Here is a 26,078-nt window from a genome sequence, read left to right on the forward strand (position 1 = left end):
GATCTGTGCTGTGGGCTGAACCAAACACCCCAAATGTGCTGAGGATTAAGACCCAGATACAAAGTTCACAATCCCACCTCTGATTTTAAGTCGTGCTTTCCCGGGAGGATGTGATTTGAGGTAGCTGAATCGTTGTTTGGGGGCACGGGGGATCTGAACAGTAGCATGTGCTCTCAGCTTCCACTCTTGGCGATTCCTGACACACACACCCCGGCTGGCTGGGGACCAGCAACAGGAGAACCTGGTCCCATCAGTAGATCAGACCCAAGAAGACAGGAGCCCTGGGGCGAGCAGTGGGGAGGCAGGGTTGACGGTGGCATGAGGGGTCTCATTCGCTCAGGGGGCCGGAGCAAGAGCTGGGAGGGAGATGGAGCTCACGTTGGGGTGGAGCATTGTGAGAGGAGCTGAAGAACAAGGGTTCATGCCACATTTCCCTGTCGCCACGGAGCTTATCATGGGGTGTATGAGATGATGGACTTTCAGAGTTGTGCAGAAGCACAAGGAGGAAGCTTCATGCCTGGGTTGTTAGGGGGATGATAACTCAGTCACCTCTCTACAAGGGGTAACCGCCATGCCCCTGGTGTGCTTTGGCCTGAGCCCTCAGTTATTCACCTGCCTATCGAAAGCATCAGCTCTTTGGCCTATCGTTGCTGGGGCTTGTACAGAGTTCTGACCAGCCTCACAGGGGCCACCAGGTCATCTGAAAAGCAGGCAGCCAGGAACCTGTATGTCCATCTCCTGTAAGTCTTACAGGGTGTGGGAAGCCTCTCATCCAGACAGATGGATAGAGGCTGTGAAGACAGGTCCTATAGGGTCCGGGCTGGATTGTCGAGGAATGGGACTGCTCGCATTCCTGGGTACCAAAATCTCACACGACTTCTTTGTGTCGCAACACTGAGGCATGATGCAATGGCCTTTACCCTCAGCATCATGGCTACATTTCCACAAAGCATCATCACGCTGCACTGCAGCTTCCTGACACAGTTGCCAGGACATAAATGACACGACGTCCCTTTGGGACACCCTGGGGAGCGGCACACGCCTGAGGCAAACAGGCCATGGCCGCGGTGTGTCCTGAATTTAAAGCACGAGCGGTTCAATCAACCTGCCACCATTAGTTGAATTCTGAGATTAATTAATTTAAAAATCCAAACCAATCTACCAGCCCCGTTTCCGCAGCAGGGAAACTGGGGTTCTGATCCATTTGAAGCAAGGGGAATGGGATGGTCTAGTGCATTCTTCACATCCTCTACTAGCCTGCACATCCAGGGCTTGATCCTGTGTTCACGGAAGTCAGGGGCAAAGCACCCATGACGGTTCAGGATGCTACCGTGTGTGTGAATAGGGCCCTTTCTCAGGAGGTGATCTTTGCTGGTACTAGCCATTGTTTATTTCAACTTGCATCTTCTTTAGGAATAAACCCACCAATGTTGTCACGTCACTCCCCTGCACAGGCTGCTGGGATGGCTTCAGACCCACCTCTTTGCTGTCACCTCCAGTTTGAGGGAGATTAATGGAGACCTTCTGAGACCTGCCCGCTAACGAGATGCTCGTGTTTGTGACGAGCTTCCAAAAGCACAAGCCCTGTCCCAGTTTAAAGCACATCCAGGAAAGGGCCCTCTTGTGAGGTGGGAATAGAGGGAGGTGGGTGGAATGAACACAGTCACCGGGGTTCTGTAGGCAGCTGGCTACTAATTAATTAATTTTTGTTCTCATTCCCCCCCCGTTTTGCTCTGCTGGAACTGCATTGGCTGCAGTGGAGTTAGACCTGCTTTCTGCTGGCACCGTCCTGAGTAAGGACTGCTGGCTGCGGCCTGACGGTAGGACCTGATCCTGTAACCTTGACATAAACTGCGAGGCTCGTCGTGTTTGCCCAGACGCTTGAAAATTGGGATTATAATTACTGGGGTGGAAAATGGTCAGGAGGGAGGAGGATTTATGGTGGGTTGTCTTCTGTTGCTGTGTTTTTAAATAGTGTCAAGTGCGCCTAGAACATATGGGTGTGTAACAATGTGAGTATTTCCCCAATAAATGGAGATAAGCAACCCTTCCTCCCATGAGTAGCCCCATTGACTCCTGAGAATATTCACTACAGGACTAGACCCTTATTCATTTCTTCTGCAGTTTTGCTGCACAGGCTACCGAGTGTGTGTGTCCAAGGGCAGAAGTTTGTACTTGGTGTGTTACTAGCAGCTCATTAGGGAAAGCAAGGGAGATTCAACCCCGCACAACAGGGGAGAGAGGAAAATATAAAAGAAAAGGAGAAAGTTAGAATCATGTATTGAGTGTCCAGTCTGGTGGTTGGAGCAGGGGACTGGGAATGAGGACTCCTGGGTTCTCAACTCTGCCACTGACTCCACGTGTGAACTTCAGCAAGTCTTTGCACTGCTCTGTGCCTCAGTTTCCCTCCTTACAAGGGGTTGTGAGTCAGTGGGACAGAACTGAAAGTTGCCGTGGGACAGTGTCATACAACAGCAAAAAAAACAACCAACCAACCCCATAACAGATGTTAGTCCTGTCACTTAGTCCAGCGTTGGGCACAGTGTTAGATCCTGGATGGAACAGAATAGGATTTGTGGTAGGTGGGCTGATTGGTTTGAGAAAGGCGGCTATCTGAAAGCTGCTCCGAGGTTTGGAGTGTTGGATCAGTCGTGCGGGAGCTGGGTTAGGGGTCAGAGTGCAGGCGAAGTGGTCAAAGGGGCACGCTATTATCACGGTCATTCTCTCTGTCAGCTACTTTATAATGTGTCATTGGTACCAGAAAGGCCACCAGGCCAACAGCTGCAGCATCACTAGTCGCCCTCGTAGAACCTAGGGAATTTGAGCCACGACAGACCAGGAGCCCTGGAGTTGCCTTTGCTCTCAAGTTAAGCTCCCTGTCTCTGCCTCCTGCTGCATCCTTAGGAGCCAGCGGGGCATTGAAACAGACAAGGATCCTGCGCATTGGCAGTGACGAGACAAGATCAGAGATTCACAGCTTGAATGAGGGGCACTGGCAGGCCTTGCTTTGCTCTCCACTGGCAGCATTTAAATTGAAACCACAGTGTTGTGCTGTGTGGGCAAAGACAGGCGAGGCTCTGAAGTGCCTTGTAATGGAGTCGGCCCCGTGGATACACCTTGTCTCTTTGGTGTCTTGTGCCGGGTACCCGACAGCGGTCACCAGTGGTGTCCATATGCACATAGCTTGCTACGCACTTAGGCCGCGATGCTTTCCTGCCTGCCAGGACAGGGAGTGTGGCCTGGAATCTTCAGGGATTTGGGGCATCTGCACGAGGGCAGGGGTTTCTGCACTACTCTGCCGGGCTCCAGTTGTCTTCTGGGATGGGAGCGTAACTCCTGGAGGAGCCATTGCTTATCTGGCAGTACCCGGCTCCTGCTGTTCTAGGTGGAAGGTGTGGAGCCAGAAAATGCAGAAGCTAACGTAGCAATGAGCAGTACTGATGTCGGTGGGGAAGAACGCAGGAATCCGGCAGGCTCAAAGTGAGTCATGCCTTGTAGAGTAGCCAACTCTAGCTCCATCCCCAGACCCCATCCAGCCGCGTCCTACCCCATCTTGCCGAGACCCAGCCCTGAGCAGGTTGGGTGAAATTCACCCTGTGCCGAAGGCGTGAGATGTAAGTGGGGCATAGGCCTTTTTCCTGGTTCTCTTCCCCCTTATGTGCACTATCCCCATACAAGAAATCATCTGTGTCCTTGAAAGCCCTGCAGTGACCCTAGTGTGTCTGCTGAGAAGGGGAAGGGCTTGGACAGCAGGAGAAATGGCTTTTTTTAAGTAATTCCTCAGTGAAGGTCATTGCAAAGGAGTTTGATCCTGGGTAGATCCGAGCAGAGCAGAGGGCACCATGCAAGCTCTCCCCTCCACCCCGAAGCGCTGCTGTCCCGCATCAGTCCTGATCTGTCACACCCCTATTATCCTGTTCCAGGGCCTCTCCCGAGCAGCGCCTGCCAGTCCCGCAGCAGCTTTGCAAGCCACACCGTTAGGGACCAGAGGGCGGCCAACAAACCTGCCTCACTTTTGTCCTTCAGCTGGTTGCAAGCCAGGTCCCCAGATACAGATTGGTCCCCTTGGGGTCTCCAGCCCCAGCAGGGCTGAGCATAACATTGACCAGTGCTTCACTTAGGGCATGACCATGACTCTCCTTCCTGGCAGCACCTGAGCTTCCCTTGGGCTTTCCCGGCCTGCTCCCCTCTCATCTCCACCCTGCGCATTTAGGCTTTTTCAGGAGCAATGTGTTCAGCAACTCAATTATTCTCTGTAACTTCATTTCTCTCTGGTCCCTAGTGACTCAAGGCGGTTTATTGAGCGCAGCCTGACAGCTGAGAGTGATGCAGGCAAAAAGGCTGTGCTTGAACCTGGGTGATCTATTCTCTCTCTGCCTGGTGTGGATCGAGAAGAACGTCCCCTAAAATGCATTGCAAACCGACTCACTGCAAAGCAAAGGTGAAATCGCTATGATGGAGGAACTGGGAATCCTTCACCAGCCCGTTGTTTTTAAGCCACCAACCAGGCAAGCATAGGGATCCCTCTAATGAGTGCCACGTTGCCATGGAATCAAATGGAAGACTGAGTCCAATTATCTCGCTGTTAGAAAACAGAGTTCAGTGTAAACAGCTGCCAGTTGTGCTTTCCCCTTCCTAGGTCTTCTCCATCGTGGTGTTCGGCTCCATCGTCAACGAGGGCTACGTCAACGATGAGAAGGAGGCGGAACTCAGGTGCGTCTTCAAAAAGAACGAGGATGCTTGCAACTATGGCATCGCCATCGGCATCATTGCCTTCTTCGCCTGCATCTTCTTCTTCATCGTCGACCTCTACTTCCAGCAGATCAGCAGCGTGAAGGACCGGAAACGGGTTGTCCTGCTGGACCTGGGGTTTTCAGGTATGCCGTTGGCTGGGCTGTGTTGGCACTGGAGGTTGCCAAGGCCTGGATTAAGGCAATCCGAGGCGCTAGACACACCAACATATGGGGGCCCCACTTTGCTCTGCCCCTCAATTGAAGTGGCAAGGGCAGCAGTATGGGGTCCCATTTTCTCCTTCTGGCAGGAACAACAGGACCCCCTACCCTCTGAAGCAGTAAGGGTGACAGCAAGTCCCTGTAATTAGCTCAGCAGTCAAGGTCTGTCTGCTTGGGTGGATGGGCCATGTCTACTGCATTCTGCCCCTGCCGTTCACAGCCCTCTGCTGGGTGGAACTGGCGAGGCCCCCTGTAGCAATGGATCTAGGAGTTAATTCTCTTTTGAGACACATTGGGAAGTTCACTCCTTTCAGAGCTATTGTTTCAGTCTCTCTGCAGACTCAGGCAGATGTTTCTGGGTCATGCTTTCAAGCTTCCCCCCCCCACAACCATGGGGGTTAGAGACTTACTTTTTTTTAATACAAACTGAGATTCTGATATAATCACCTGACTCCAGGAGCAGGGGCTATGGTGTTTATTGTAGCTGGGTCCTTTGCTGGAAAACTTACAGTGTCAGACCTTTCTCCTGTAATCAAAGGCAAAAGTCCCAATGACCTAAATGGGAGCGGACCAGGCCACGAGCTGTAGGCAGTAGCTGGATCCATTGAGCCAGCAGGATCATCCTGAGCTCAGACCATCTGGAAGTTGCATTTGGCCTGAGGTTCTGGATTTCCAGCCCTCATGTTTTAAAAGTCCGAGGGTGATTTTTCCAGCACCAGGGAGCTTGCAACTGTCTGATCCCAAATGAAAGCACCTGTCAGTGCATCATCACATCACCATCAATGTCTGTTGTTAAGAGTGAAAAGTGCCAGGTAGAACACTCCAGAGAGGTGTGGGAGGGAATATTCTGTACCCACAGTAGCTGGAAATATACCGTAAAGACTCAGAAAGCTAGTGTACGATGCTTAGGGAGGCTGAGAGTTACAGTGCCCCCTAAGGGATTTAGATGCCTAGGGTTCATTCAGTTGAGTGGGAATTGAGCATCCAAATAAATACCTTAGGCTGCTTTGAAAATCTCAGTGTCAATGTCTGCCCCTCTCCACCATCCTGTACCTTGTGTAGCACTTACGCTGTGCAAGGTGTGTGTAAAATGCTGCCCTTCTGATTCAAGGCCTCATTCTTCCCTCACTTACTCCGGTCTCCTTAGGTGTATAACCTGTGTAATCGTGGGGTTTCTGCCACTGACAGGTCCGATCCCGCAGCCCTTGTGTGTGCACCTCCCATTGATTTCCAAGGGAGTCACTCGGAGAGAGGCCTGGCAGAATTTGATTTTTAATTTCTTATCATTTCAACAGACAATATTTATGTTTATTTTTATGCATTTCTTTCCATTTGTAATCGATTGAAATGTTCAGTTTGGGAAAATTACAGAGGGATCAGACAATTATTTAATATGATCAAAGTTGAGGTTCAAAAAGCTAAAGCTTTGTCACTGTTAAAACACAAATTATCAACACGACATGTCAAATTATACACAAGTAAATATCCTTAAAGCCAGCTTTAATGAGTTCTCAAGCAGCATTTTTCTGACTTGGCCTGTCCGTACATTTCGATTATTATTGATGGAAATGTTCTTTTGTTGGTTTGTGTGTTTATGGTGAAATTGACGTTTACCCACTAATTACTGATAAAAATCTTATCCTTTCAAGCCTACTCCTGGGGGAAAGCCACAGGGTTGGTTCTAAGGCTTTATACTGGTGTATGTTTGTTGCAATCTAATGCACAGGGATCATGTGAAAAGATATTTTGCTAGGAAGCTGCTGAAGGTTTGGGGATGTAGCTCTGTAGATGTCAATGAGTGTAAATTACCCCATTTCGCCCTTTTTGTGTTTTCTGGGTATGGATTGCAAAGAGCTTAATTTTTCCTGGAGCGAGATCTTTCCCCCCATGAATGCCTACAGTGGAAAATAAGCCACTTTGTGCCTCCTAAACAAACCCTTTAAATGCAGGTCATGTGACTACAGGGCTTGTGAGGGACACAGCATCGAGTATGAGTGAGAGATTTGAAACCATCCAGCAGCACCAGTGTGCTTTGCCCTGCCGGGCGGCTGCTTTCATTGTGTGCAAGCAAACAGTAATAATCACCGCGGCTGTGAGCGTCGGGGCATCTGAGCGCCGGGAATGTTGATGAGACGTGGGAGCCTCGAGACAGGGTGTGGGAACAGCAATCGGGCTAAGCTTGGATCTCACTTACGTGGGAGTGAATCCGGAGTCACTCCGCTAAAGCCAGCGGAGAAGCCGCTCTGGGTTTAGCTGACGAAAGTGCGAGCAGAATCTGGGGCTGCTTGTCACGGGGTCCAGTGTAAATTAAAGAATTCCATGTTTAGAGCCTGGGTCTTCAGTCCCGTCTTGATCAACACTTCAGCTGAACTTCCCTAAACGAGAGCTACTGTGTCAGGCCTATTAAGCAAGAGCGCACATAGTTGTGAGATCAGTGGGGCGTGGAGCTTAGTGAGATCCTAGAGATCAGAGATAGCTCAGTCCTGTTACACAGTCTACTCCATCCTGGTGAGAGCCAGGGCAGGAACGTCCCCTGTAGTGCTTTGTCCAGGCTGTTTCTACATGGCCCAAATCAGAGGTTTCCAAAAGCTTGTCCATGGGCCACTGCTGCTGCTCAGAAAATTTGCTGGTGGTCTGTGCAGAACTCACTGGTCTCTTGGTCTTGGCTCCTCTGTCCATTTCCAGCTGCTAAACCACATTCATGGAAACCCAGGAATACATTTATCCAGTATGATTTTTCCTTGTAAGCAACTGTTGTCGTCACTACAGGGATGTTTTTTAGTCAACAATGGTAGGTGCAGTGATCCATGAGGCCACCGGTGGGAAGGGAGGTGAGGTGATCACTGGGAGGGGAGGGGTCCGCAAGTTCACCATTGGGTGAGCCGGTGAACCATGAAGTGACCAATGGGAGACAAGGTGACCCAACACGTGACCGGTGGGAAGTGAGGTGATCCATGAGGTGGGCAGCGTGGGGGCGAGTGATTCATGAGATCACCAAGGGGAGGGGAGTTGTCCATGAGATGATTAAAGTGGGGTTACCCCATGAAAAAAGTTTGTGAAGCTCTATCCTAAGTGATGGGGATTTAACCTCCTTTCTTGGGAGACTTTTACATGGCAGATCTGCAAACCCTATGTGGACACTAGAACTAGAAGGATAAGATGATGCAGGAAAGTGTACTCAATTGTACCTATCTTAGGCGTTTTTCTATTGTGCCCATCATCTTGGTCCCTGGACACTTGTTTCTTCAGTGCCACCATACAATGGGATCTCCTATTCGTGATCAGTGAGGCTACGATTATGTCACGGAAGTCATGGAATCTGTGACTTCCATTGACCTCCGTGACATTTTCTGCCCTGGGGCTGGAGCTCCCAGCCAGCCGCGCCCTCGCAACTCCCAATCCCCAACCCGGTGGCTGGCGGACCCTGCAGCTGCCCAGCCTCGGCACGGCGCTGGCAGAACTGCAGCTGCCCAGCTGCGGTGAGCAGGTGTGGGGACTCCCCGCAGCTGGCCAGCCATGGCGGTGGATCCCCTGCAGCTGCCCAGCTGCAGCTGGGACTCCCCACACTGCCCAGCTGCAGCCACGGCCAGTGGCTGGGGAACCCTGCAGCTTCCAGATATTTTTTACCAGGTTCATATATTCGCTGTTTCCACTTCTCTAAACTGATTGCTGCCCAAGCATTGTTTACACGTAGTACTGCACCCATACACCCCACCCCCTCCCCCCAGACACGCACAGATAAGTGGCAGGCAGTTAGTTGCTTTTATAACCAGCATGTGAACAAACAGGTCTCACAGCAGAGACTGGAAAAAGTGCTTCATTGTACTGGAGCTTGCAGCCTCTGTAGTCCCACCGATCAAAGACTGTCATATCCAGTTGTGCTCTGACAGGCCTTGGGCATGAAACCTGCCATTGGCGGCCGGTGAGCTGAGCAGAGCTGGACTGTACGACACACCATGCAAGCTGTAAAATTCAGTTACGTTTTTTAAACATCTCCAGATTAATCTGTCACAGTCCAGGGCAGCTGCACCTGTATTTCCCCTCCATGGTCCAGCCAAGATGATGAGGATTGGTAATAACAGCAAAGAGTCCTGTGGCACCTTATAGACTAACAGACGTATTGGAGCATGAGCTTTCGTGAGTGAATACCCACTTCGTCAGATACATGTCATCCGACGAAGTGGATATTCACCCACGGAAGCTCGTGCTCCAATACGTCTGTTAGTCTATAAGGTGCCACAGGACTCTCTGCTGCTTTTACAGATCCAGACTAACACGGCTCCCCCTCTGATACTTGAGGATTGGTAATGAAAATCTGTCACACACCCACTCCCCAGCCGTTGCCTTTCTGGGTGGAGACCTGCAGCTCTCTCACCCTTCTGACCAGGGTATTCCCAGGCTGCACAGATCCCTGCCTTCACTGTGTATTTCCCAGCACGGCCAGGTAGCCCAGAAACACCCGCTGGCTTTCTCTTCAGAGACACGTTAACAGGTGTAATTGCTACAGTTATAAGGGATCACATGGCACTTCCTGTGCACGCCTGTTTTATTCTTAAGGTAAAAAGCTTTAGAGAGAAACCATATTAAAAACAATAGAAGAACCTACGTGCCCACTAACAGGCTTATCAGAGTTAACTCCACCCCCTAGCATGGATTCTGGCAGGCTCAATCCATCCAACCCATGGAGCGCTGTGTGGAGCAGGGGTCCTGTCCGTTTGCTGGATCAGGAAGGAGGCCCTGAGGCAGTTTAAAACCAGGCTATTTCTCCTTTCTTTGTCTGTTGGGCCCTGGAGAATCAAGTTGGAACTAATCTGCGCACCTCTCCAGGGGGGTGGCTTCAGCGGGTGAATAGCAGAGGAAGTACATTAGCATGGCCCCTCCTCACTTGAGAAGGTGCATACCGTGTCACAGTAACACGTGCACAATTGGATTTTTTAATCCAATGAACCCCAAAGATGTTAAAACTAGTTCAGTAAAGGGTTAACCTCCTTCCACAAAGCTCATTCAGGATGCGGAAAGAAGTTGTTGGTGTGTCACATAGTCCACTGGCGACTTTACAGCCTGCCGCCTCTGATACCTGGACTTTCATTTTTTTCTTGCCTTATGAGGATGGGTTTCTTGTTTCCCTTTGGATCGTTGCTGCTGCTTTGCCCTGTTCTTTCCGTGTGTAATGTTTACATTGTTATTTGGTTTGATTCCAAACAATGAAAATGCACCTGGGAAGTGACCAAAACAAAAATACAAATACAAGAAGGAATAGCTGCGTAGATACTTGGACGAAATGGTTTTGCGTCGAAGGATGCCGTTTTGTCGACATCAAAACATTCCACGAAGATGTATCAATTTTGATGAAAGTTTCTCAGGTCCAGAATGAACCTTCTGGGAGGTGAGCAAGAGCACCTGATCTCTGTGATCTGAAAACCGGCCTTTTGACACACTTCCACTTACAGACAACCTGCCAAAGGTTTGGTTTCCATCCCAGTGCGGAACAAAACCAATTTCCAAACTTGTCACAAAACGGTGTTGTCGTCCTCTGGCCAGCTCTAATTATGAGGCACATCCTCAGCTCCGTTCTGTCAGTGGAGCTGCACCGGTGTAGGCCAGCTGAGACTCTAGCCTTGTGTGTGCGTGCACGACTGCGTACATATATGTATGTTTGTAGACACTCCGACACAAAATATAATTGCCCATGACTCAGAAAGAAGGACAGTTTACAGTCTATGATGGTTGGAAGGAAGGGTTAGTAGCCAGGGAAGAGTTAACCCAGGAGGTTTCTCCCACTGGGATGAAGACTGGACATTCAGTCTATGGTAGACCTGGAATGCTGGTCCCAGCTTGGGGCCGTTGCAATGTAGCTGTCTGGGCTCAGGGCCCTCCCTCCTCGTGGGATCTCGGAGCCCAGGCTCCAGCCCGAGCAGCAATGCCTACACAGCTGATTTGAGAGCTGTAGCACAAACCTGTGGACCCAAGCTGGGAGCTCGGTGTTGCGGGCAGTGCAGACGTACCAAGCTTGGTTGTTATTGGAAAGGAACAGAGAATTTTGACACCCGAATCCCTCTGGAATATTGTCTTGTGGCCCAAGCAGCAAAGACACTGAAGCTGTACAGTTCAGCATGTGCTGCTTTCTCTCCATCTGCTCTTACAGCTGCTCCCGTAGATGTGAGCTTGTTTAAAACCAGGCTGTAATTATGGCGGTAACATCTCTTCTCTGGTGTTTGCACTCTGATGTCTGCAGATCCCAAAACTATAATTATCCACTGACTTTTACAGTTCGTCTTAGCACCTTCCTTTGCTTCATCATGTTGTGGTGCAGAGTGGATACTTCGGCCTTCTTACAGCTCGGGGGGCAGAACCAGCCCTGTCAGACACTAGCAGCAAGGGAATGCCTGGCCTCTGACGTGTCCGTCTGAGTGTGTCCCCATCCCGTCCCAGCGGCTTCCCCAGCCCTCCTGCGGCTGAGCTTTCTGGAGGGAAATTTCAAACTTGATTTCAGCCTTCTGACTAACCCTGTGGCTCAGTCAAGTGTCCGTCTAATTCCCAGCAGTGTTCCAGGGCTGCATTTGCCCTTGGGGGGAGATTGTCCCCTCAGCTCTGCTTCCCCTTTGGAGGCATTTGCAACGGCTGAAGCTAGTGAGCTAGGCCAGGCAGGATTAGAAAAACTAATATGCTGCAGAAGCTGGGAACAATAACACAGACATTAAGGTGTCGCCGGGGCAGCTGGGGCCGACAACCCATTCTCTTCAGAGTGGCAGGAAATCCCCATCCCGCTATTCCATCTCCCCAGGGAGCGCGAGAAGGGAGACAGAGCAGCCCCCAAGTCCCTCCTCTCCAGAGGGACAGCGACACCAGATGGAAGATCTTCATGCCCGAGCCCCTAGAGCCTGCACCAGCTGGCATGCTCCTCGCCGCAGAGCTCAGCTCCCTCTGGGAAAATGGACCCAGCACGGATGGAGACTGCAGTCAGGGGCCTTTGGGCCCAGCTCTCCCCTCTAACAGACCTCCCAGGGGATCCCTGCTGATATCCCAGGCTGGATACCGACCTATCGGACCCATGTGGCTCCTACGCAGTAGAGAAAGCTAGAGCTGCTGGGGAGCCTGTCCATTGTCCCAGCTCAGCTCCTTCCTTGAGAGAGCTAGAAGGGGCCAGTGTAGGGGAGGAGAGACGACGTGGCTGGTCTCTGATGGCAGGGAGCTGGCTAGCCACTGGAAATATTTTCAGAGCAATCTCCACGCTCCGTTCCTCTGACCCACCTCGGAGCCGGATCACGGGGGCAAACGCCATGGGGGAAATAAGCGAGTAAATAAAATCAGCGCAGGGCATGGCGGATCAGTGTGGGAAGGAACAGGTCCCAGACCTGTGCTGATTCCTCTGGGCGTGCGCACACACACAGAAAGGGAATTCCTCCTCCGGAGGGGAGGAGGGCCAGCTCAGGGAGCAAATAATGAAAAAATATGTACTGAAAACGAACAAGGAATGTCAGAGCATAGCCTCCTCCCAGCAGAGCGCTGAGGACTGGGAAACGACATTTCAGACGTCCCCAGCGGCCCTGGACACGCTCGTGCTCTGTCTCCCTTCTCGCGCTCCCTGGGGAGATGGAATAGCGGGATGGGGATTTCCTGCCACTCTGAAGAGAATGGGTTGTCGGCCCCAGCTGCCCCGATGACACCTCAGTGTCTGTGTTATTGTTCCCAGCTTCTGCAGCAGCCTCCCAGGCCTTGCCAGCACCTCCTCCCCACAGCAGCAATCCAGGGTTCCAAGTGGATATTTGGGGGAAGTGATTATCACCCTCAGGGACCCCAACAAGAATCACCAATAAACAGATCCTGCTGGTCGGTGCACAATCTATAGTTCAACCAACCACCACGTCAAACCAGTGAGACGGCCTCCAGGACCTCCGGGCAGGCCTCCAGGTGATGGTGTAAGAGTGTCAACCCTTATTCCCCACCCCCCAGGTCAGAGAGCATGACCTTGGAACCTCGTTTGGCCCCTGGCAGCGCTCTCCAGACTGAACCCCTGCAGGGGGTGGCGCTGTCTCTCCTCTCCACCTGTAGAGACATCCCAGTAGCTACAATCTCCAATCAGATTAGCTTTTGAAGCTGAGCACTTTCTCTGATGAGACCCACTGCTGTACTTTGAATTCAGACTGAGGGTCCTCCCGGCCCAAAGTAAATTCAAGTAGTCGTCTTCTGTCTATTAAGCATCAAAGTCCAGTCCTAGGAGCACTGACAGCCTGGCAGAGAAGGCCTGTCTCTTGCATTGAGAACGGCTGGGCAGCCCCACGGCCGTCAATACATAGATTCACCAAGTTCTCCGTCTTGGTCATCCAATCTTAGCCAGTGCCATTGTTCTGGCAGAAGTCTCCTCCAAGCCTCAATGTCCAGGGGAAGAGGGAGGAGATATAACAGACCTTGTTTTCATTGTCCATATTTCAAGGATGATCCTACTTCTCACCCTGGAGGCACTGCTGTGAAACCCCCATTGTAACAAATCTGTGGCCCTTAGCACGATGAAGAATAGGAAAATGTCTCTGGTTTTACCTGGGAATTTCCTTTCTTTGAGTAATAAGGTCCACAGACCTTGCCCACCCTGGAGACAAATGAATCATACAGAACCAGGGGGGAATTGACAGCTGAAGATTTGGATTTGTTTGGTAAGGGGGAGTTTTCCAGGCTCTGCAGTAGGAGAAATTGTTGTGCTGTTTCCTCAAAGTATATTTAACACAATCTCAGGAACTGAAAGACTTGGGCGTGTGCGCGCACACAAATCTCTGCGCCAAGAAAAACACTGTTTTGTTTTGTACTTAAAAGCCTCTGGCAAAGTAAAATAGGAACAAACAAGCTTCGTTTTTCTTTCCCCACAGTCACAGAGTGACTCTGCAGCTAGCTGGCCCCACAGGTTTATAGTCCGTGACTTGCTACATTCCTTTTTAAGAGTCAGGATTCCTCAGCCTCCTGCCTGACAGCGCTGCGGCCCAGTTCCCAGTGTTCGCGTTGCCGTCGTACTCCAGCGCTTGGAAATTGTCAGCTAGGTGGAAGGTAACTGCCATGGCCAGTCAGGTTTCACCTGAAAGCATAAATGCCTGAACACGGACACCCTGTGGGGCCCGGAGATCCGCTGAAGGGAGTGACAGTGGTGTTTGCTTCCTGATAGGGGTTGCTTTCCCCCAAGACCTTAGTACCAGCTACTGATGCTGTCAGGTGCCTGGACGGGAGGGATCTGCAGTCTCAGCCAGCCTTGGATTCCAGTAGGAAATTATCACCAGCTTTGTCGTCCCTGTCTCCGTCAGGCTACAGAACGATAGCCCGTTTACGTGAGAGCAGCAGAGAAGAGGGAGCCTGAGGCCATGTGGTTCCCTGGGTGCTGCGTGGGCAGATTGGGGAATCGGTTCACAAGAAGAACAGTTCATTTTCCTGCTTTTGCTTGTTCCTTTTGCAACACACAGAACCAAGGCCCTGCACCCTTGGGGTCAAGGGTAAGGGCATTGACCTCACTGACCTGGCCACATTCCACCTCAGGGAATTACAATCTGGCTTTCTAAGGGCCCACTGCCATTTCCATTGGGTACAGTCAGCTGTTAAAACAGCTGCCACTTTCCACCCAGAGGTGGCTGCATTAGATAGGTGGGTGAAGCCATCTCCGAGCATGGTAGGAACATGAGCTTAACACTAACAGGCCAAGGCTGCAGTCCTTAGTGGTGTGGATAGACCCACTGAGCACAACAGGACTTCCTGCCTGGGTGGAGATTTCTGAGCTTTGGCTCTAAATTTGTTTAAAATTCTTTGAGGGCCTTTGGGATGAAAGGTGCTATAGATACACCTACCAGTGTTGGCCAGGATTGTCAGAAGGGACTGGTGTTTCAGGGTGCCCCTGTCCTTGAGGGTCCAGCTGGAAATCTAGCTAGTTTTAAGATGAAGCTCAGTAAGTTTATGCAGGGGATGATATAAGGGGGTTGTCTGCAATAGCAGGGGATTGGGCTCCATGGACCCCTGAGGGCCCTTCCAGTCCTATGTCCTGGCTTCCCGTGAAACCCTGGTTTTCAGAGAGCTGGAAGGTCTGCGATTCTCTACGGTGCGTACTAGCAATGCCAGTTGGCTGTGGCCCCCACTAACAACCTTCCTTCTCTTCCAGGTTTGTGGTCCTTCCTGTGGTTCATAGCTTTCTGCTTCCTGGCCAACCAGTGGCAGCACACACCAGCCGGCAGAGGGGTGTCTCAAGGAGCAGATGCCGCCCGGGCAGCCATCGCCTTCTCATTCTTCTCCATCCTCTCCTGGGTGAGTTGAGGTTCCAGATGCTTCGCCGATCACAGATATGTGGGTGGGAGGAACTCATGGCCTACAGGAAATAACCAGCAGAGACAAGGGACTGCAGCACAGTGCCCACTGCATTAGATTAATCCGAGGCGCATGGTTACCAGGGCCGTGCTATTCCTCATCCTTGGCGATGTGAGCCCAGCGATGGGTCCTGCACTCAGTGGAGTGAAGGGCAGGACTCCCATGGCCTCAGTGTAAGTGGATCTGTGCCCTCAGCCACTGAGTGCCGACGAAGTTAAGAGCGTGTCTCTCATTTCATTCAGGGACATGTCACCGTGCGGGGAGTTCCTGGGCACAGAGGGAAATCCGGGCTCTGATTCTCTTCCATAGCTGAGCTTCAGCAGGGAGAACCCTTAGGAATGTTTTTATGGCCAAAAGAACAATTTGGGGCCAACAAATCACGTTGTCTAGAGAGAAGTTGGAATCATTGTCTCAGGGACCGATCAGCTACCCATGTACGAGTTATGGTTTGGGGACCCCAAAACCAGTCCTGCCACAGTGCAGGAGGATGAAGTAGCAGGATCACTAGAAACCTCACCACGGTGCAATGGGCTACCCCAGATATCTCAGCAGAACTGCACTCACCCTGCCATCACCGTCAGTTATCGCATTGATATTTTGGGAATTTCAGCGCTCTGATCAATCAAAAGGCTGCAGGGACTCTGGGAAAAGCCAGGCTGCTAGTTCCCCGGGGAGGAGCGTAGCAGTAGTTGAAGTTGTAGTGCAGCTTGGCAGGGTTTTTACCGGGTTCTGAGCAGGTGGGGGAAGACGCCTGCACCGTGTCCGCAGTAGCTCCCGCCATAGGAGCTGAGCAGATGGAGAAGTACCTGTCTCAGTTTTCCTAGTATAGACAAGCGCTAAGTCTGTGCCTGTCCTGCCTGCTCTGTGCTGTGGGGTGGGAGCTCTGGTAGCCGTCATCCTCCAAGGTGCCACTCCCACGCCAGCTTTCCAAGCATGGTGCTGGGCCTTAGCTGTGTCACCGGGCTACGTACAGCTCCATGATCATTCACCCTCCTGGTAGGAACAAAGAGTTTGCAGCAGAAAGGGCCCAGGAGACAGCAAAGGTCACGAGGGAAAAGAAACAGGGAAATGAAATCCGATCTGAGCGCAGCCGAGCGGCAGAAAGGGGAATTAGGAAATGTGATTGGGGAACCGGGGTTCTGCCCAACAAAGAGGTTTGTAGTAAAGAAATAATTGCAGTGCAACTATAGTGAAACCGCCAACCCTCTGAGGAGTAAGGCTGAAACTTGTGGGTACTTGGCTGAATAACTCCCTTTAGTCTGGGAAATTCCAAACTTCCCCCAGCCTCCCAAGCCCCAGTCCTGTGGAGTGCTGAGTGCCCCCCCTCCCCCCACTGAAACTAGCGAGCAAGCCTGTAAACACCATCATTTCAGTGGCCATAGTTAGAGCTCGGTGAGTGATTTGATTTCAAGAAACAAATCCCCAAACCCACAGAAATACTTCCCAGCTACTAGCCCGTCCGGCGAAGTGCCAGAGAGGTTCCGCCTCCCAGAAGCCTCCTCTGGCAGGAAAGTTGTCTTTGAGTGGGGTGTGCAGCAGCTCTCCGGGTTGACCTAACTCTGCTCTCATTGCACCAGTGGGAGGCTTTATCACTAATCATTGACCTATCGGGGAGCAGAGCAAGACCGGTGGTGAGTGCGTTGGAAAATCCCTCCCCTCCAGGACCAATATTCTCCATTTTCTGCCTCTAGGCCTCGGTTTGATTTGTCAGCTCTTCCTGCAAACCCCAGGGGCGAGAGAAATGAAAGTAAAGCAAAGTGTGCTTTCTTTAACCATAAAAAAAGGCAATAACAGAAGTGAAAGAACGAAACACACAGTATGAAAAACCAGTGTGAGCACAGCTATAGCAAGCCCTGCTCTGCCTTGTGCTTCAGAGCGTAACAAGCCCATGGAAAGAACTGATATCCTCAGAGCAGCCAATTAATATAGGTAGGACAAGTAGAATGTATCCCTCAAGATAGAATTGGTCCAGGATACCCGGACTCCTGCAAAGAGCACCAGGCAATTTTTCAGTCACCATCCAAATGCACCTCAGTTTTACATCTTCCTCTGCAAGCCAGTCAGCAGCACCCCCTAACCCAAGTACTGCCCAGGCCCAACACGGCTTAGCTTGCGAGATCTGACAAGATCACAGCCCAAGGTGTCCTGCCTGCAAATAGCAAGAACAAGCTGCTTTGCTTGTCTCCCTCAGTAGGAGTCATCTATCAGCGTGGTGCTCCTCTGGTACATGCGTGTCATGTTGAATTGCTGCAGTACTTTACCCAGAAGATGTGCCAGATATGACAGCAAAACTGATAACTGCCTGAATTAGACAGGCACCGTGTACAGAAAGCTAATCTCTGACCCATCATTCCCTTAGGATGCCCTGTTGGAGTTCACACCTCCAACTGGTAACACAACCAGACCGGCCTGGCCATCCAGCTGAAATGATCTGTCAGACAATACTCTGTGTGCTCGGGGTTGTGTGTAGGGGAGAGTCTGTGCTCCCCCACACTTCCTGTCATTGCCACGTAAGCTGTATATGGGGTCGTGAGCATGTTCCCCAGTGAGATCTGCAGTGAATCCATCCTCCTGCACTATAGGAACTGGATCTTCTCACGTCTGGGGTTCTCCAGCTCCCTGGCTCTATAATTATCCCAATAAATCTTTTTTCATCCCAGCTTCTCTGTAGCCCCACTGAACTCACAGGCCCGGATTTATTGCTGCACTCTTTATTGCTGCACTCTGTATTTAATACAGCAGGCCACAAAGAGGCGCTGGGAGAGACGCCCTCCCCGTCCTATTGGCCACTGGGCAACTTCCCTCCTTGCCCAGATCACCACCACTCAGCCTGGCTGTTGCGTGTGATGTGTCAGATGGATGGGGGCTGACCCAGATAGGCTTTTGCATGGGTTGGATTAGTTCCATTTATGCCCAGTGACGGGCGGACTTTTGGGCAGCTGCTTTGCTAAAAATGGTGCAGTCCATTGCCCAAATACCCCCTCGCAATGTACAGCCCCATTGATGGCAACCCACTCGTTCCTGCTCGGGCCTCCCAGCACTAATAGCTTTTGGGTGTTCCCTAACTGGGGCTGGAATAGCCTAAGTGACCCAGCAGGGAAGGGCTGTATATCCCCATTACCAATCCTTGATTTATGAGGAGAGGCTGAGGGAACTGGGATTGGTTAATCTGCAGAAGAGAAGAATGAGGGGGATTTGATAGCTGCTTTCAACTACCTGAAGGGGGGTTCCAAAGAGGATGGATCTAGACTGTTCTCAGTGGTACCTGATGACAGAACAAGGAGCAAGTTACAGTGGGGGAGATTTAGGCTGGATATTAGGAAAAACTTTTTCACTAGGAGTGAAGCACTGGAATGGGTTACCTAGGGAGGTGGTGGAATCTCCATCCTTAGAGGTTTTTAAGGTCAGGCTTAGACAAAGCCCTGGCTGGGATGATTTAGTTGGGAATTGGTCCTGCTTTGAGCAGGGGGTTGGACTAGATGCCTCCTGAGGTCCCTTCCAACCCTGATGTTCTATGATTCTATGAATCCGCCAGCCAGGCAGGCTCCCTCTAGCGGTTCAGCTTGGGACACAAACAGTTCGCTCTCCAGTCCATACCCCGAGCCTTTTGGACAGTTTTGCAGTCGAGCGCAGCTCCTGGCAGCACCTGTTGTGCTCAGGGCTGGGGATTCCCCATTGTTCTCAGCGGAAGCTGCTCGGTGCTGAGTGCACCGGCCCAGTTTGTCGCTTCACTGACCCTGTGCCTCAAGAGCAATCCTAGGAGTTCATACCAAAGCCAGCTCCACGGCTCCCTGTAAAACCCTTTCCCAAGATGAATGAAGCCTTTCATAGAAGCTCTGGGAAAATTTTGCTCCCAGGTGCACATGGCTGGATCCTTATTCTCTCCCCGGGTGAGTCCCATCCTGATGTCAATGGGGGGTTCAGAGTGAAGACTATGAGAATAGCACAGATCTGCGGCCGTCACAGACATCCTTTTAATGAAACTGGCCGACATTCCAGTGAAGCTGAGAACGTTGCTGAGTTTTGTGCAGTTACCCAGGTGTTGTCACAGTTTTGAAGTGGTTCGACTCCTTTGCCACTCGATTTCTTTCCCCCCCATCAGTGCAGAGCTATTCTGACATTGAGCCCGCTCCTGTTGCTAATAAACCCTTGTGCTTTACATAATCAATACACAGAAACTAAACAGATATTACATGGGTGCTGCTAGTCTATCAAAGTGAGACATGGCAGAGACGTTGTCAGCAGCTAGGCGGCTTCTGCAGGCAGTTTTCCGCAAGCCTGGCATGTGTAAACTAATTGAATTGTTAACGAACCAGCCTGAAGTAAAAGCAGGTGTGTCATTCCTGCAGCGCCACTGTTCACATCTCCCACAGTCTATGACCTGAATATTTGCAACCTCAAAAGACGGGTCAAAGAGTCTCTGCAGAATTGCCCTACTGGCTGGGTTTGTGAGCCTACCAAGATTTGACTCAGTACAATGACCCGAATTCTGCCGGTGGTTACAGCAACGCAAGCCCAAGAGCAAGGGGCTCTCGGGGTCTAGAGGCCAGTAAAGGCTGTCTCAGGCTCAGAGGGCCTTGTACTGCCCCCAGACCTGGCTGGCCAGCCAGGGGCAGGAACATCACCCAACACTGACTGGCTCTGGAGAGCTGGTTCCACTGACCCCCGGCAGCGAGGCCACCATCCCCAAACAGACGCTGGCTTTTACCTGGGGTGTGGGGAAACGCGGCTTTTAGCCTCATGTTAGTCATTGCAGTTGAACTGTTGGTTACCACGCAAGGGGCAGGCTCCAGCCATGTAGGCTGTAGCCCTGCTTGGCGGTAGGAGCTGTGCACACACTCAGCAACGGGTGGTGGCCCCTGGCCTGTAGCAATCACAGTCTAAGGCCTGACACACACAGAGGCTAGGGAAGGGGAGCACATACTAGAGTCTCTGGCAGCAGCCGTGAGGAAGTGGCCTTTGGATGTAGGCGTGGGAGGATGGGGCTGATGGTACCACGCGTAGGGGGCTGGATGGGAGAAGGCACACACGCCCGTGTAACGTGACCAACAGGCAGACAAGGGTGGGACTATCTGTCTAGGAACACGGTGTCATGAACCGCTGATGCCTTCACTAACTCTCTGAACTCCCTAATCCTCATTAAAGGTTGCCCTGACGGTGATGGCCATGCAGAGATACCACCTGGGGACTGACATGTCTCTCTTTGCCACGGATCAGTTTGCCACTGACCCCAATACAGGATACCCAGGATACCCCACTGGCAGCGGCGTTGAAAGCACGGAAACCTATCAGAGCCCCCCATTTTCTGAGACCATAGACACCAGTCCAAAAGGTTACCAGGTGCCAACTTACTAAAGGACGGCGGGCTCAGCACGGTCATGTAAAAGTAGACAAAGTCTTCTCATGGTGCAGTACAGTTAACTGGTTGATTGCAAGTGTATTAAGTACCATTTCCTTAATGTGGCAAGTCAGTGCTGGGTAACTTACTATTAGCTAGTTGTGCAGTGAATTCTGTACAGTAGTATTGGTTCTTGTCTTACCTAAGGGTTTTTTTATAAAAGCAGTGTTCCCTCTAAGTTTGAAACAGAAGGAAGGTTGCTACTACACAAAATACACGTGGCAACCACAAAACCACCACCACAATTCTCTTTGACTTGTTTGAATGCCAAACGTTAGCATTGAATTTTGCTGAGCACCCGGGAAAGTAGACAATAATTCTCCTGTTAGAATACACAATAGCTGATGAGTTGATGGTTATCTCGTTCTTCCAGAGCTAACACAGAATTGTTCTCGTTTGGATGAACCTGGGGTTGCACACACAGCGCCCGTTCATTCTAGCCTCATAGCTTCCCACCGTGAGAAGCCACTACAGAGCTTTCTTGTGCTGCATAGAAAGTCGAGTCTATGGAAAGTGCCAAATTTAAAAAGAAAAAAGAATCATCTCTGTGTTGTTTCTGATTTGTATATATGGACTGTACAAAATAACTGACCCCATGGTGCAAACTTTAGCTTAGGATTCAGGCATCACTGGTTTTGCTTTTTACTTTTTTTTTTTTTTAATGTTGAATAACCAAATCTCTTATCTGCTTCAACATTGTATGTTTAGGATATTCAAAATTACCCTTTCAACTTGGTTTGGAAAACAATTCTGCAAATGATTGTCTGCTAATTGGAAAGACCACTTAGTGGGAAATATGGTATGTTACTGTTCAATGCCAACGTTAGGTTTGTCACACTAAACAGTTTGCAAATTTCCAATGGGTTGCTACCAGTGATACTGAACAGCTATTTACTCTATCATTTAAAGTTGCCTACACAAGTGGTGTGGGCGTGTTACAACACAGTGACTCAACTTTAAATCTAATCAATTGGAAAGCCTGGCCTTTATTTTGATATTGGCAAGTGCCACCATCTGCCATTAACAGAAGCAAATAAATTCAGGTGTGACTATATTGTTACATTGCAGCTGCTAGAAATATGTAAACCATTCAGATGTTATAAAGCAAGACTGAAAAGCCATTCAGCTTGATAGCATGAGCAGTAAATGAAGAGTAAACCATGACCCATATCTTCAATTAATGTGAGAGAATTAACAAAGTGAGTTAATATAAAATGTGAAGGGGACAATGCCTGAATTTTAGTTATCATCTGCAAACTGATCGGCTTATTAGAATCAAATGAATGTAAACCATACAAAAGCCAGTAGATCGGCTACCCCAGTAATACGCTGTCCCAGGTTATCCAGCTGACCAGTGGTGGTGGTTGTGTGGCATTTTCTCTCTGAGGACAAACTCCAAGGATAGCAGACATCTGGATGAGTTAAATGTTGACGCTCCTACTGCCATGATGGGAGCTTTGCTCTGTATTTAAGATCATCCATTGCTAATCTGGATCAATTTGATTTGGTTAATTTGTTTGGTTTTTTTAAACGAGAGCCAGTTCAAAAGTATATTTCTTGTTTGCAAAATGTGTGTGTTAGTGAGACAGTTGAAAGGTCTTATGACTTCTGACCTCATGATGAGCAACTAGTTAAAATGACTTTCCCCCACTTTTTTTGTAGTAAAAACCATTTTGTCATCAATGCGGCTCATTTCAACAGCTATTTAAATTGCAAATAAATATGTTAATTAACAGTGACATACAGTCATAAGCAGTTTCTGTCACTGACAAAACGGAGTTAGTTGAACTTCTGACTATCCAGAAAGGATTAAAATGTGCATTTCCAGTGAAAGTTACATTTACTGCACCTGAAAGAAGCAAGCTTAGCTGCCAGTGTCTAGAAAAATAAACCAGAGCAGGTTTTTCACATTACAGTGACAAAACTAAAAACTTCGCCCCGTTTAGCTTCAGTCATTTTTGGCACTGCTTTGAGATGAATTTGCACCCAGTCTGACATTCCAAACCCCTGAGAATTTCTGCTTGACTGAATCCCATTGCCACGGGATTCCTGTCCCAAACAGCAAAGGGGCTAAGGACAAGCCACAGACTGCTGCTCTTCTTTAAGCCAGGCGCTTCCTGCTGGCCTGGAGCAGGGAGATGCAACAGGCAAATGCATTAGGGAAGGCTGCAGTTGACGGGAACGCACTGAGAAACCCTCACATTAAGAGGACAAAGAACATCTGAATCCCAATACATTATACACCTACGTTAATTATATGACCATTGTGATTCTCTACCAAATCAGTCTTGCTGGGGGGAAAAAATCAAATTATTTTCCTACAGGGTACAGTAGAGCCGTAGCAATATTTTCCTTAGAGGGAACACTGAAAATTTAGCAGCACAAAACATACTTGTGTTAATATTTTAGCAAAATTATAATCAATTTAAATGTTTACTTAAATTGATTGTACATGTGAGATAATGTTTGTTCAGTACATTGTATTTTTTCTAACTATATACCTGTTCCAGAGTTTCCTTGTAACTGTAAAGAACTAAGTTCTGTCTGACTGCTAGAACTGTCCTGCTCAGTGGTGTACACGTGCTAAATATTACAATATGAATGTAAGCACCTGAGGCCTACATTGCATTGTCTCATTTTTTCCTCCCCAACTGGAACACTCAATGGATTTCCGCTGAGGTCTGTACAAGAGTCCAGTCAATGCAAAAAAAAAAAAAAAAAAAACACATAGCTGCACACAGACACACCAATAAGGACTGGCCTTGAGGGCAGCAACCCTAAAGTATTGCACGAGGAACAGAGGCAAGACTATGTGGCTGTGACTTAACACCTGCAGGCATTAACTTCACAATCAAGGGGCACCATTGCTCTCCTCAGGGCCACATTTCATTTTCCAATTGTCGCTCAAATAGTCACTATGTTTAATGACACTTTTAATGTGACCCCCCGTTTAGGAAACTAGCTACTTTTCCAGGTTTGGGGAGGTGGATTGAGCACCAGGGACATTTTAGTGGCGGCAGGAAAGCCGTGCAGATTGCTACTGGCTTAGAATCAGAGGTGTACAAAGCTATAACCTACTCAGTCAGTGCAAGGTTCGGTTACAGCAGCACTCGCTCAGCTGAAGGAAGTCCTGCCACGCTCTCTACTGCTGAAACCCTTCCCTGTCCCCCAGGTATTCCACTCCCTGCTGCACTGGTGCCATGCTCCAGCCTCCATGGACTCAAAGCTGATCTGCCTTTAGTGTTGGGACAGCAGTGTGGAAGCCTGGGTGGTCTCTGCACACTTGCTGCCCTGTCTAGGCAAGTGATGAATTACACTTGGCCCTATGAGGCTGTTTTAGCCAGTCACGTCAGAGAAGCGTAACTAATATTGTATTGAAATGCGCAAGTCACACCTGCCTTGGAAACAGTATTTACAAAACTTTTAAAGACATTTTTCTGGCTTGTTTGCCAGCATGGTGAACTTCCTGTTTAACTCTATTTTACTGGGTAGTAGCATAGCTTAGTAGTTGGTAAAAAACCTTCTGAATTAACAGATATGCTTAAAGGTAGCATAAGACATCTGACCTCACTGCAGCCAGTAATGAGACGTGCCTACCACTTGCATTAAATCCTGTTTCCAAGCAGTTTGCAAGATTCCAAGGTGTTCCCTGTAGCCATTTCAAGTGTTAATAGTGCTGTTTATTAACTGTTGTGGTAGCACATCTATGTATCAGTGAATTGTGAAGTAGACTAGTGTACACAGATACAGATGTAATTAAATAGATTCTTATGGACTATGGATAGCAAATTACTAGATGTCAGTGTAGTAACTGTAGTACATTATTTGTGGGTTCCCATATTACTTATTCAGATCACTCCTTTCTCTTTCCTATTATTCTGTTGTAAATTCACTGTGGTTCAGTAGCTATTAGCTGCTTTACTTGTAACGATCCAGACCAAATCTTATAAGCATGCCAGGATTTTGCTGTGAATTAGAGTGTCATGCCAGTTGCTCTCCATATGCTGTTTTTGCAGGCTGTTTACATATATACTGCATTGTGTTCCCTGGAGATTTCCAAAAGCCCAATAGATAATTTACCATACAGAGGGCCAGTTTATGCTGCTCTCAGGCTAGTCTGCTGAAAGCTTCTGCATTACTGTTAGCATGAAGTTTGGGTGTAAAGAATAGAGCTTAAGAAAAAAAAAAGTCACATCTGGCTTGCTGGAGAGTTGTTCTATAGAAATAGCCTTGATACAGGATGCCTTGGTGCAGCAACACCGAGGTTAACAAGCAAACTGTGCTTTTGTGTAAGCTTCATTGTTGTTTTTGCATGTTCAATATCGTAGGGTCGAAAGAACAGCTGTATATTGGCAATGTCTCACTGAGGAAAAAGTATCATTTCCTACCTTTTCATTAGTCCCAGTGAGTAAAGATGACATGATAAACTGAGGTTTAGTAGAAAAGTTTGGTTTTTTTCTTTGTCCATAACAAAATGTCTTTAAAATAGTGTACAGAGTTTGGTCCCTGTACTAGTAACGTCATTACCACCCCGGAGTTACGTTTTGTTTTTTGCACAGATGCTTTGAAGCAGGCCAGTTTCCTGGCCTGTAAAGTGCACACAGAACTTACCCTACTTCACAGCTATGTTGAAGATCAGTTCATGTTAATACTTAGCACTTACTATTCTAGCATGTACATTTCCTATTTTTCCTCAGGTCTGCATTCCCAGTAATTCACACTCCCTCTTCTCTCCCTCCACAAATCCAAAAGTTAGTGTTGGCAGATTACGTTTCAGTTCTACATGCTGCAGGTGTGGTACAGGCTAACTTTAAGGACATCATTTATCACAAAGTCATTTCCATGGAATCAGTATTTCTTTTATACAGAACTACCTTAAAATTTCACAAACTCACTTTTTGGCCTTTCTTCTACAGTGTGTGTGTGTGTGTGTAGGGAGCCTGTGAGCCCATTTCCATTATACATTTATTCATGGTACTTTAACAAACAGTGCTTCTTGGGGCCATTCGTGTCAAAACAACCCTCACAAATGAGGCTTAAACAATGGCCTTTTAATGTATCAACTTGAAGCCCGAAGTTAGCTGCCTGTATTTTGTTGCAATATGCATTTAAACCTCAGATTCTTTAATAGTTTTTAATATCAAACTGATACCAAATGTGGTTTGCGAATTTAATTTTTTGCAGATACCTCTTTACAAGCAGACCGCTTCATGGAGTTGCAGTTGTCAGTAATCCTACGTGCATTGTAGTACAGAGTGGACTATGTATGGGAGTAAATAAAAATGTTTACAATTTTTGTATTGATCTTTTGAAAGAACAATCTGTGATTGTGTATTTTCAGTGTCCGTGTACCAACTGCAACTTATTTTCAATAAAGATTTAAAAATTAATAGAAG

At 49.0% G+C, this 26,078-nt stretch overlaps 1 protein-coding gene across 1 annotated transcript in view; it reads left to right on the forward strand.

Annotated features, from left to right (window-relative positions):
- Nucleotides 1–26,077, forward strand: part of SYNGR3 (synaptogyrin 3) — a 42,569-nt gene extending 16,492 nt beyond the window's left edge. Inside the window, 3 exon segments of the mRNA XM_044979025.1 lie at nt 4,640–4,877; nt 15,082–15,224; nt 20,430–26,077. Coding sequence (XP_044834960.1) covers nt 4,640–4,877; nt 15,082–15,224; nt 20,430–20,639 — 591 coding nt within the window. The 3' untranslated portion in view covers nt 20,640–26,077.
- The last annotated feature ends 1 nt before the right edge of the window (nt 26,078 follows it).

The sequence above is a fragment of the Mauremys mutica genome, chromosome 11 (genome assembly GCF_020497125.1).
Source record: "Mauremys mutica isolate MM-2020 ecotype Southern chromosome 11, ASM2049712v1, whole genome shotgun sequence".
NCBI classification, from domain to species: domain Eukaryota; kingdom Metazoa; phylum Chordata; order Testudines; family Geoemydidae; genus Mauremys; species Mauremys mutica.